The sequence below is a fragment of the Monodon monoceros genome, unplaced genomic scaffold (genome assembly GCF_005190385.1).
Source record: "Monodon monoceros isolate NGI ecotype Baffin Bay Population unplaced genomic scaffold, NGI_Narwhal_1 Super_Scaffold_14, whole genome shotgun sequence".
Taxonomy (NCBI): domain Eukaryota; kingdom Metazoa; phylum Chordata; class Mammalia; order Artiodactyla; family Monodontidae; genus Monodon; species Monodon monoceros.
This window is the reverse complement of record NW_021703770.1, coordinates 911,091-924,069: the sequence shown is the minus strand read 5'-3', so window position 1 is coordinate 924,069 and position 12,979 is coordinate 911,091. Positions and strand designations below refer to the sequence as shown.

General features: G+C 60.9%; 1 protein-coding gene across 1 annotated transcript; it reads right to left on the bottom strand.

Moving 5' to 3' along the window:
* Positions 1-9,958: 9,958 nt before the first annotated feature.
* Positions 9,959-11,119, bottom strand: GPR20 (G protein-coupled receptor 20). Its single transcript, XM_029223098.1, has one exon. It carries the CDS (start codon positions 11,039-11,041, stop codon positions 9,959-9,961), a length of 1,083 nt encoding a protein of 360 aa, XP_029078931.1. The 5' UTR covers positions 11,042-11,119.
* Positions 11,120-12,979: the final 1,860 nt, after the last annotated feature.

Sequence of the window (12,979 nt, the reverse complement as noted above, 5' to 3'; positions counted from 1 at the left end):
CCCAGGAGGTGACGTGGCACCCTGTGCTCCCTCCTTGCCCACCTGTCCTCCAGGTGTCAGCCCCAGGGTCTGTCCTTTGGGTGGGGGATGGGCTCCTGGGGGGGGCTCCTGGGGCGGGGGGTGATGAGGTCACACATGGTGTTGGTAATTTCTCTCGTCTCCTCCTCCTGACATCTTGTGGACATCAGTTCCATGGCATCTGTTAAAGGGGGGCTTGGAATTGGAGCTGTGTGCTGGGGGCTCTCAAACTGGGCTCTTGGCGCCCTGGGCTCCTGCGCATTGGGGGGGTCTGTGCTGCCCTCGTGGGAAGACATTCCATTTCTGTTCCTCCTTGTGCCTCTGGCCCTGTCCTCCTGCCGCAGCCTGGGAGTGGGGATCCTTTGTGGGAAAGGGCGAGCTCTGGCCTGGAAATAGCCAAGTGTGCACAGAAATAACCCTGGCCTCAAAAAAGGACATGGAAAATTAAATAGGGAATATTAGCATTCGCCTGGCCCTTTCCATGGCCATTATCTCATGGGGAGACAGCATTTTTATCCTCATTTTATAGACGAGGGAACTGAGGCTGGGGAGGGAAGCGACCTGCCTGAGGGCCTTCTGCCGGGCAGCTGGCCTCTGACCCCGTGCTTTCCATGACGTGGCTGCACCCCACCCCCCCGCCCCGGGGGCTCTGCCACCCCGGGAGATGTCCTAGCCTGCTTCTCTGAAGGCCAGATTCCTATGCATCCCCCAAAACTCAGCAAAATGCCCCTTTCTCTGGAAAGCCTCCCTGGCCCCCTGGCTGGCAGTGGAGCCCTCCGTGGTCTCCACCAGGACCTCACCACCCTGGAGCAGACGGTGGGCTCCGCAAGGCAGGGGCTATGGCTGTGTCCTTCACTCTGCACCAGGCAGCACGGTGGTAGGTGCTCGGTAAGTGCTTGCTGAGTGGCTCATCGATGGATTGTTCCTATTAACATGTGGGTGGAGGTCAGTTGAACCCCTCATCCCCTCCCCTGCATTTTCATCACAACGACCTGAGAAGTTCATATTAGCATGAGCATAGCCACTTTACTGATGAGGCTCAGAGAGGTCAACTCACCACCCAAAGGTCACACAGCGACTAAGGGCAGGATCTGGGATTTGATCCCGGCCCCACAAGCACGGATCTTTCTGGAGAGCCCAGTGTGTGCCTGGCACTGGGCTCAGGTGGGCCTCTGACTGCCCCGCCTGTCAACTCCCTTCCCTTCCTGCACCCTGTGGCCCACTGTCCCTTGGGATGGCTTTCATGTGTGGCATCTGAACGCCCTTCCTCACAGCCAGCACCCCCTCTGTGGGGTCTGGCTTGTCTCTTGAGGGCCCCTCCCAGGCGTGGGGGGACATGCTGCTCCAAGAGCATTTCAGGGACCCTGTGAGGTGCCGCCTGCAGCCACCAGGGGGACCAGGAAAGGTGGATTATCACAGGAAGACAAGTGCTCGGTGCACCGACCAGAAGTCCACGTTTCAGGGGCCTCCGGGAACACCCGCGAACCACAAACCTCCCTCTCTCACCTCCCTCAGCCTGGCCCCCCATTTCTTGTCTCCTTGGCAAGCACCGAGGCCTGAGGCTACCCCTGTGAGAGGCTGGGGTGGGCAGAGGCCACAGGCAGGGGACACGGGAGCAGCCGGAAGGTTCTAGAGCCATCTCAGTGAAGGAAGATGGATGCAGGGAGGCTGTCAAGGTCCTGGTGTACAGAATTAAGGTTCAGGGTCCTAGGGTTGTGTCCATCTCTCCAGCCCAGCAAACACCTGATATTTGGGGGAGTGCAAGGGGCTCCGGGAAGGGGACACAGGCTGAGGGGGTGGGTAGATGGGAGGATGGGAGGGAATATCTGGAAAGGGAAGCACGTCTGAGGGAGGGGTGGTCGGCCCTTGTTCCGGGAGGCCCGCCGGGGGTCTTGGGCCCCAGGGCCCTCGACTTGAGCTTCCTAGGGCTCCTGGTGGGGCTCCTCGGGAGAGGCCGGTCCCACTTGACGTCTCCAGGAATCCAGGCCCTGCGCCAACCCCGGGACCAGACTGCCCTCCTCAGTGAGCCGGGCTGGGGGCTGCAGCCCGCCCCGACGGGCACCGCTGCGTGGAAGTTTGGTGGGCAGGTGAGGCATGGGCGGAGCCACACCTCAGCTGTCAGGCCAGTGCCTACTGGTCACTCCCCTCTGTGTCCAGTACAGGACCTGTCCCTTCTGCCTAAGCAGAGGGTCCAGGGACCACCAAGCGACTCATGCCCAAGGCAGTCTCTCCCTGCCTTCCACCTGTCCATCTGTCTGTCTCCTGCTTCCTTCCACAGCCTGGAGCTGGTGCCAGCGCTGCGGTTGGAAACGCAGAGCACCGCTTGTCCGGACATCCCAGCCCTTGGGCGCGTTTCTCTCTCCTGCCACACAGCAGTCTCAGCTGCCAGGCTGTGTAACTCAGGGCAGCTGTCCGACCCTCTCTGGGCTCATGAGATGGTGAAATGAGGTTCTTCACCTGGGGCCCCAGTATGGCCTTGGGGGGGCTCTCAGCTCCCCCTAGATCACGCGCCAGAAGAGGAGGCACATCTCAGGGGAGCCCCAGCTGCCCACAGAGCCCACCGTCCCCGCGTGTCATGGAGTCAGTCGTCGGCCTCATTCCACAGCCCACAGGGAGGGGCTGGCTCCTCCCCCTCTGCGATCACCTCGCCTAGCCGCCCCTCTGGCGGGTGGGGAGACAGACCTGGAGTGAGGGGCTGCCTGGAAGGTGGCCGAGTTGAAGGGGTCAGGGGCTTCCTGACTCAGTGTCACTCTTCTCTCCGGGAGGGGAAGGAAGCTGCAGCTCCTCTGAGCAGCCTTCCAGGATTGCCAGCTCTGGTGCCACCCCCCGAGGGTCAGGTGGCAGAGGTGATCAGGAGGGTCCCTGCCCTCCTTGGTCCTGGCTGGCGGCAGACACCTCGGGCCCCTGTCCTGGGCCGGCAGCGCCACCTGGTGGCCGCAGGCCCCCCTCGGACACCTCCATCCACCCGGCGGTGCCAGGGGATCAGCCAGGGGGGCTGGGCCAGCCGGGGAGGCGCTGGCCCAAGATCACTGGCAGCTCCGAGAGAGAACGCAGGCATCCTGCCCGCCTGAGACCAGAATGTGCCCCCCCACCCACCATGGGTGCAGGCATCAGGGGGAAGCTTAAAGACAGGGCTTCACCCAGAGGGATGAGTGAGGATGGAGGCGTCTCAGTCACTGTGACCAGTGTGTGCGTGTGCACCCGGGAGGGGAGGGCAGGCGTCCTGTTGGGAGGGAGACCCTCAGGTCATACCTGGCGCAGGAAGGTAAAGGACGCTGTTGAAGGAATGAAGGAAAATGAATGAACGTGCTGGGACCTTCCTCGGGGAAGCCCTATTGCCCTCATTTGCTCACTTTAATCACTACTTATTGACAGCTGAGCACCGTGGGAAGACACACACACACACACACACACACACACACACACACACACATACACGCACAATGCACACGCACACATATACAAAACGTATGCACACACAACACACATGTACACAAATACATACACACAGAACACAATGCACATACAATGCACAATACAAATGCACACACAACACATGCATACACATATGTGCACAACACACACAACAAACGCACACACAACATACATATACATGTACACACATGCACACAACATATGCACATATACAACACACACAAATATGCACATGTATATGTGCATGTACCTACATACATATACGTGCACTCACACACGTGCACACAACACATGCAATGCATGTGTGCACAATATACGCATGTGCACACACATTCAAATATATGCATACACTTCAATACACAATCACACACACACATGCACACAACAAATACACACACGTCCAAATACATGCACACATAACATACAATTGTTTACTTCTCACGATTGTGCCTGAAGGCAGAGGGGGTAATTATCCTCCACGACACAGGGGAAGGAAACGGAGTCTCGGGGACAGCATGTGAGTTGCTCAAGGCTGGAGAAGCTGGTGTGGCCAAGGGGCCTGGCATGGGCCGGACGCCCTGTTACCCCCGCCCGGGGCTGCACTGCGGCACCCACTCCGTGAGCCTCTGGCAGTTGGGGTCCCAGGAGCTGCCTCCCGTGGCTTTGCTCTGGAGAGGAAGGGTGGAGTAGAGCTCAGCGTCCTAGACCTCACCCCTGTGGACTAGAACTTGACCTTCAGTCCCCGGCAGGACACTCGGAGGGGTACCCAGGGGGGTGGGTGGGGCAAGAAGACCCTCAGAGGTCCCAGGACTCCTCCATGAAGCAGTTCCCCAGGCCACTGGTACAGCCTGGACCCCTGGGGTACACACCTCATCCCTACTTCCATCTGAGACCCCCGTCAGGAGCCCCCACTCTGCCAGGGGTGCCCCGGGAAGGCCTCCCTGTGGTGTGACTGGGGACGCCACGCTTTGTGAGGACACCTCCCTGCCCAGGACTGGGGCCTGAGAAGCCGACGGGCTGCAGGGCAGGGGCAACAGAGCCCCAGGTTGGTTCATAAACACACACAGAGCATCCCACATTTCAGTCGTTGCTGACCTGGGTACTGAGGGTCTAACACCACAAGGAGCCGTTCTGAGCTCCGGGTTACGGATGAGGAAACTGGAGCTCAGAGAGGGGCAGGGGTGTGGCGGGGGTCTCATGGGGATTTGGAGGGACTCCTAGGCTGCGCCTCTAGCCGAATGGGGGCTGTCTCAGTTTGGGGGCACCTGCGGTCTGGGCAGCAGGCTCCTACTTACAGGTGGCAGAGCCAATGCTCGGAAGGGTCCCAGAGTCAGCAGATCAGCAGATGAGCTGGTCTGGGACCGGTGTGCATGGTCCCAGTGCATGGGCTTGTGTCCACCCACCCACTGGACCTCAGTTTCTTCATCTGTAAAATGGGGGTGAAACGCCCTGGCCCTGCCATCCCGTTGGGCACTGGATGCTTGAAAAGCTCCCAGGACCACAACCTCAGGAGAGGCCCAGCCCAAGGGGTCTGGAAGCCAGGTGAATAAGGTGAGAACCAGGAGGGAAGAGCCTTGAACGTCTCCTCCTCCGTGAAGTCCTCCCAGATGCCCCTACGTGGCTGGTCCCACATGGTGTGGTGGGGGGCTCTGAGCTCCCACCTGCCCAGCTGTGCCCCCAGGCTGCAGACTCTCCGGGGCCTGCAGAGAAGATGCTTCAGTGCAAAGCACAGAGCGTCAACATCATCTGAAGAACCAGGATGATGGGGCTGGTTAGGTGGGTGGGTGGGGAGTCCCTGAGGGATCAGCCAGGGGCCAAGGGCACCGGTGGGGCAGGCATCCAGTCCAGAGGGCACAGCTGGGCCATGTGGTCTGTCCTGCAGTGGGGTAGGTGCTGGCCCCGGGAGAGCTGGGCAGAGAGGTAAGGACCTGCAAGGAGGACAGTCAGGGCTGGTCCTGGGCAGACTGGCCGGGCAGTGGACCTGCTGAGACCAAGACACAGAAGAGAACAGGACACCCCCGGGGCGGCTGTCGGGGAGCCCTGTGCCTTCCTCCCGCCAGTGGAGGCTGGGGAGGCCCCGAGGGGCAGGTGGTCAAGTGCAAACGGCGGGGCTAGGGTGGTGGGTAAGCCAGGGAGATGGCAGGGGCCCAGGCCCGGTAGCAGGGGAAGGCAGGGGCCATTTCCCCAGTCCCCCCACTTTGCCCCCTTCCTGCGCCTGGGGGCGCCCTTCTGTTTGCTGATACTCAGCTGACTGGTCCCTGACCTCCCTGGCCCACAGCTGTCCTGGCTGCTGTCCAGGGGTCAGGGGTTGGGGGTGGCCTTGGCCCTGGGGTCAGGCAGGTCCGGGTGGGGCATTCCAACTCCGTTTTTAAGGTGGCATGGGGTAGCCTTGGATTGGTCCCATTGCATCGCTCAGCCTCAGTTTTCTCCTCTGTGAATTGGGAACAGAGACCCCCTCGGGCATGGGGTCGGCCCCAGTGTGTGGGAGGATGCGAGGGGTGACTGGTCCCATGGGGGTCTTCACCTCATTCAAGGGTCCCCCTCACACCTGCCTCCTGAGCTCCCCTGTCCGAGGCTAGGGGAGGGCTGTGTCCGGGGGTGGGGGCACTGAGAGTCTCCCGAGGGGCTGAAGAATGGGAGGCGGTGAGGGCAGAGGGAGGAGTGTGAAGAGGCAGGGGGTGGGCAAAAGTGTGGGGTGTAAACCAGGACATGAGGGTGGGACAGCCATCTCACAGGGCCGCCACCTCTGCCCAGGCATCAGAGGCCTCCAGGAAGCCGGGGCGGGCGCCCAGGGACATTTCCTGCTATTAATGGAGCTTAATCTAAACAGGCCCTAATATTTACCTCTAGGCGCCTCCGGCCTCTGAGGGTGCCGTGCAGCGAGAGTGAAGAGCCCCACCCAGGCAATGCCCTTCTTACCCCGTGCTTCCCGGGCCGTGTGTGAGGCAGGAACTGGGGGCCCGGGGGCTCAGGTTTGAGGCCCCTGCCGGATGCCCAGAGCCTCAGTTTCCCTATCTGGGAGATGGGGGTGACAGCCCAGGCTTACAGGGAAGTTCAGAAGGTGGACAGCTCGGCAGCACTGGCCTTGTAAGCCCGCTCTGTGGCGGTGCCGTAGCCCCTCCCTCGGTGTCGACCAGCTGACACATCTCTTCCCCCTCCCTCCAGATCATACCTGTGGGTGATCTGACTGGATGCTGCGGGCAGTCTGGCTGCCCTGCCCACGTCTATGTTCTCTCCCTGGGCAGGCGGAGTTGGGACCAGGCTGGGGCGAGGACCCGTCACTCTGCTGGTCTGTGCCCCTAACCAGCTACTGTGCCCACCCACGGCCCACACCTTACCAACTGCATCCCCTCCAACCCTCGCCCATCAGAAGCCCCTGCGCCTGCCCCCAGCAGTGATGGCAAAACCACGACCCCCCCACCACAGACTTTCCTGTGGAGCCCACTGTCCCCAACCACAGGATAGTGAGCGAAGTTGGGGGGACGAGGGGACCCCCACCTGGCTCAGTGTCCCACGGCGACCCCTGCCCGCCAGCCAGGGCGCTGAGTCAAGGGCATGAAGGGAATAAACAGTTTTAATTCAGGACGAGGATTCCTCGTTAAGGAGAATGTTTACATCAGATATAAATACACAAGCCACCTCACGTCACTTGGGCTTTTCAAAAATCTGGGAAGGGAGGCCATGTGGAGGGGACTGCAGAGACTTCACACTCTGGCCCCTGTGGGAACAAAGACAGTCCCAGTCTGGCCTCTGGAGGCTCCTGGGCCTGTGTCCCCATGGAGGGAGTGGGGAGGAGCCAGCCATCAGGAGGAGGAAGCAAGTGTCTGAGGAAGTTGTGGGGTCACGTGCGGTGAATCTCTTGCCCCCAGCCCCCTGTCCACCGGCTGCAAGGCTACAGAGAGGAGGGAGAGGAGTAGAGAGTGGGGAAAACTGAGGCCCACTTAGCGAGGGCTCTGCAAGGGGGCCATCAGACAGCTCTGGGGGGTGATGGAAGGCTCCCTTGGGCCCTGGCATCCTTTATCCCCATGGCTCTTCCAGTCCCTGAGGAACCCAGGCTGGATGGTGGGATTTCACATGTGGGATGAGGGGAGGGGGCTTGGCCACCCTGGATCTGGATCCCAGTTCTGCGCTGGGCTCTTACTTCCATGAATGGTGGGGACTAACGAGACACTGGGTGTGAAGCAGGGCCAGACAGACCTGGGGCCCAGCAGGTGCCCAGTCAACGTGTGCCGAGACCCACGCTGGCTCACCTACCTTAGAGACCGCCCTCCTCCTTGAGGAAGGGATTGTTCCAGAAGCATTGCAACCCCTCCACCCCCAAGCACAGCAGTCAGCGCAAGTCAGCCACTCACTCTTTAGTATAAATTAGAGTGAGAACCTGGGATAGAATCAGGGCTGCTGACCCTGGAGGAAAGCCCACAGGTGGTGCTGGGCTGGGACAAACACCTCACACTAACTTTCCCTCCTCTGCTGTGTGACTGCCCAGGTGCCGGCTTGCAGGCCGGGGAGAGACAAAGCTCTGTCAGAGCCTCCCCGCCTGAAAACCCACCATAAGTGCCACTCCCTGGGGTGAGCATCGCTGTCACCGTGGGCTTCTTGGCACAGACAACCCACTCCCGCACCCTCCTTTCCCAAGAGCCAGGCCCCTTCTCTGTTCCATGGAGCTCTGGGCCCCTCTCTGAGCTGGGAGGTGGGGGGAGGCTGCATACTGTACCCGGCACCCAGTCAAGGCCAAGGATGGTGGTCCTGATGCTGACAACCACGCCCTTGCTTCTTGAGCACCCGGGCCCAGGAAGCAACCCTGGGTCCAGCGCCCCCACCACTTCACTGAGCAGGCCTTGGACTCCCCCGGGCTCCAGCATCTCCCACCTTGGCCACCCCACAAGGTCCTAGGGCCAAAGGCGTCAACCCCACTGGGCTCCAGCAGATGGTACTGGTCTTGCAGTACCTGGGTACCCTATGACCCTGGCAAGGTCCTTTCCCTCTTCGAGCCTCAGTTTCCTTGTCTGTAATATGGGGATATAAATGGCCTTTCTGCCTCCCATCCAGGCCTTGCACTAGGGCCCTGAACTCGGGGCCAGGATGCTCTGCCTGGAGCCACCGAGCATGTAGGACTATTTTTTTTTCTTTGGCTGCACCGTGTGGCATGTGGGATCTTAGTTTCCTGACCAGGGATCGAGCTCATGTCCCCTGCGGAGTCTTAACCACTGGACCACCAGGGAAGTCCCATGTAGGACATTTCTCTGCAGACAAAGGGCAAACCTGGGGCCCAGATTCCATCTCACCAGTTTCAGTGGTGGTGGCCACGTGAGAGGGTGGAGCCTGGTGGCTAGAGGTGCCTGAGACGCCCAGAGCTCCTCTCTCACAACAGGCGCCCTCCCCCCATACAGCAGTCTAGAGAGGGCTCATGGGAGCTTGAACATTCGACTAGAAGGCATGCAGAGGCTATCCTGGAGTCCAGCTCAGAGGAGGCAACCAGAGGCCCAAGCCAGAGAAATGATCCCTCCCCAGGAAAGGCAGGGAAGCATGATGAGCCAGGTGAGAGGGAGAATGAAGGGTTCTGAGTGTGGGGAGACGGTGGCCTTAGGCCAGCAGGCCTGGGTTCCAGTCTCTGTGTCTTTGCCCTTGGTTTCTCATCCATAGGATGGGCTGTGAGCCTACTGCCCTCCTGGGCCAGCGGGCAGGGTCTTCCAAGATGGTTCCTAAAGTGGAGGGCTTTGGGAAGATTTGAGTGGTCTGCATGGGGCAGGCAAGCGGATGTTGGAGGAGGTGGGGCTGAGTTGTGATTGGCCATCTCCCACTCATGGCACCTGTATGTGCCACTCAGCCTCCCCCTCATGGCTGGTGGGTGGAAAACAGTCTCCCCTTTGTAGGGTAGTTTCTGGTTTGAGTGTCAGCCCAGGTATCACGGTACTCACAGCAAAGCACCCCACGGTGTCAGGCTGTCTTCCTGTGTGATTTATGGATGCCTCAAATGGAGGCCCTGCAGACGTGAACCCTTCACGTCCGCTCACATAACATTTGTGTCCTCTAACACTTCCTTTCTGTTCCTGTTCTTCTCTCTTTGTGGGGGAGGGAGAAAAAGGGGGAGGGGTGGGGAGGGAACCCCTTCAGTTTATCTTTTTAACCCTCTTTGAAATTCCCAGTATCTAAAACATCTTTGTCCATGTTTCTCAGGGACCCCTTCTAGAGGTTGAATGGTCCAAGTGAGAAGCAGCTCCTGGCTACCCCTCTGAGTTTTCAATGGACACAATATTTACCTTAGGGATGGCAAATTATCAGCCTTCAGATCACCACATCCTATCTAGAGCCCATGGCAGACATTGCTAATCAATCATAGCACAGTGGCCTTAGACACTTCCTCCACGCAGTGCACTGGGCAGCCATCACCAATTGATCAGGTGAACCCAATTTGCCATCCGGGTAGAGCAGATATCTGTGCTGTCCCCGACCTGGCGTGTCCAGTCCGGCCCTGACCTTTGGCCTCCTTGCAAAGTCCTACCAACTAAGCCTCAGGCCCATTAGCCAGGGCCTGCGTGAGGGCTCGAGGTCTGGGGCCGAGGATGTGACGGTGAGCCGAGTTCTTGGAGCTCTTGCGCGTGCTGACCACGTTGCAGCTGTTGGGCTCGCACCCCGCTCCACGCTGGTGGAAGAGGCCACGGACGGTGGTCTGGAAGCTGCTGGTGACGAAGCAGTAGACGATGGGGTCCATGCAGCTGTTGAGGCTGCTGAGGGTCACTGCCACATGATAGACCACGAGGCTGGTGTGGTGTGGCACGTCGGGCCACAGCGCCACAGCCACCTGGCGGGCGTGGAAGGGCGTGAAGCAGACGAGGAAGATGACGAGCACGGTGAGCAACAGCTGCATGGCCCGCATGCGGCGCTGGCGGCCCTGGCGCAGCAGGCCCGGCCGTGACAGCGCACACATGATGCGGCCGGTGAATATGCTAATGACCAGCAGTGGCAGCAGGAACTCCAGGACGGTCAGTGCAAAGACGCGGCAGCAGGGCCCGCCGGTGGCCGTCACGCCCAGCACGGACAGGGTCACGGCGCCGGCGGCCAGCCACACAAAGGCGCACACGGCTCTGGCGCAGGCAGGCTGGCGCCAGCGGCGGCCACCATCGGGCTGCACGATGGCCAGGTAGCGGTCCACGCAGATGCAGGTGAGGAAGAGGATGGAGCAGTGCATGTTGAGGAAGTAGCCAAAGACGTGCGGGAGGGCGCAGCGCAGGCAGCCGCGGGTGCCGTAGAAGACAGCAAAGCGCGTGGGCAGGGACAGGCCCACCAGCAGGTCAGTCACCACCAGGTTGATGGTGTAGATGACCGATGGCGTCTTGGCCTGGGTGCGGCAGCCGAAGACGTACAGCGCCAGCCCGTTGAGCACCAGCCCCACCAGGAAGATGACGCCATGCACTGCCATCAGTGCCAGCCACAGGCCTGGGAAGGCGGCGTGCAGCTCCCCGTCCAGCACAGCAAACAGGTGGAACAGGGGCATCTCCGGCATGCTGACATTGGTCCACGCTGCCGCTGCCGCTGTGGCATTGGGGGCAGCCATGGCCGAGGGCCCTGCGGAAGATGCGGAGGGCATGACAGCGGCCAGCGCACGCCCGGGGCCTGGAAGGAAGGAGACCGGGTTACCCTGGGGTTATTGGAGCCCTGCCCCGAGGCTGGACCTCACTTGGCTCGTCTGCCCACCCAGCACCCCAACATTCCCACCTTTGTGCCTTTGCCTGGCCTGGCCCTGGCACTTGCCAGTGTGGAGCTTCAGCAGAATGCCAGTGCTGTGAGCCTGCTCCTTGCTGTAATGGGAGGTGAAAAGCCTCGCAAGACTGTCACCGGGACCGAAAGATGACAAAGGCGACTGGTGTGGCACAGGTAAGATGACGGGCCAAGTGTGTGGTGTTTGAGCCTGGGCTCCAATCCCAGTTGCTTCCTCGCTCGCTGTGCAACCTCAGGCAAGTCGCTTAACCTCTCTGTGCCTCACGTCCTAATCTATATCATTGGGACTACAGAGCTGCTGGGAGGATTAACTGAGCACAGCAGTGCTCAGCGCACCATTAGCTGGTGCCAAATAAACCACGGTTCTGCTAGGACAGAGCCGTGCCCTCGGTCACCCCAGCCCACAGCTCCCACACCCATGCGACACAGCCCCTGTCCTCCAGGCCACCCATCTGTTCTCACCTCCTGCAAGGCTGGCACCAGGTCAATGCCCTGGGTGAAGGTCCTCATAAGGGTCCAAGAGGCTGGGATTGGGGAGCTGGGAGCCAGCCCGCTGGCCACCCCAGTTTCTCCCCAGCCCTGAGAGGTGGCCACATTTGCTGTTTTGGAGGCCCACGTGGGGTGGCTCACTGGGGCTCGAGCCTGGAGCCAGGTCCCAGCAGCGGCAGCACAGCAGATTTGAGTTAAATAAACACCGTGCTCCCTGCCTGGTCCAGGCCTGGTGGCCCAGACACTGCAGTGGGGGCAGGCTGGGGGTGGGGCCGCCCACCCTGTTTCTGTTCCTGCTGAGCTGTTTAACTTGCTGAGGTTTATCCCTTTGTTTATAAACGAAGGGTTAACAGGCTCCCATCCCCGCCCTGGGCCAGGCTGATCCTCCAAATAAGGACATTTCTGTCTTTTTCAGGAGAAAGGAGAAGGCTTTGGGGAGAAGCAGGGAGGAGCGGAGGGCACATGGGACATCCCAGGTATAGTGTGCCCTCCCCCCCCCCCCGCAAGGGGAGGGAAGACCCCTCCCCCTTCCTGGTGACCAAGGGAAGTGAGGCGTCTGCTGTGAACGGGCCTCACACTGCCCACTCCCCCTGGACGGCTACTGCACATCCTTGAGCAACAGGCTCCTTCCGGCAGTCTCCACCCAGTGGAAGTCGTGCCCGCTGGGGGACTGGGGACCGAATGCCAGCCTGGAAGGGCTGGGCACAGCAGGGGACCTCTTGCTAGCTGAGGCTCAGGTCCCAACCTGGCCGGGAGGGAGCCCCTGGCAGGGCAGGCGGCTGCCTCCATCCTCCAGCTCAGAGAGGGTGGCATCCGCTGAGCCTCTGTCTCTGGGACGCCGGCCCTGAGCGTCTGCTAACTCTCAAGGTACTGCCGGGAGGAGTCGGATGCTGCCCAAGACTGTGTCCGGCCCCTCTGGCCACCTCCAGCGCAAGTGGGCCCGGGCCTCAGCTCACGGGGTCCTCTGGGAGGGCTGTCCTCTGCCCAGTGTCCCCAGCCCCTAACACACAGGGTCTTTGGATGTGTTTGTCCAACGGCAGCTCAGGGAGACAGGGTGCGAGAGTGACGTCCGGGGCAGGGAGAGACCTGTGGGCGCGAGGGGCTGGGGAGCAGCAAGGGGAGGTGATGAGGCTAGGCTGTGGGGCTGGCATCCTGGTGCCTCAGGGCTGTGGGCTTCGTCCTCAGGCAGCGTGGACCCCCGCAGTCCCCCAGGAAGGAGAGGGATGTCTCCCAACGCGTCCCTGCTCTACTGTGGAAAACACGATGCCTTGGCAAACCCCCAGGAGGAAGGGCCCAGGGAGACAGGAGCTGGCCCCAG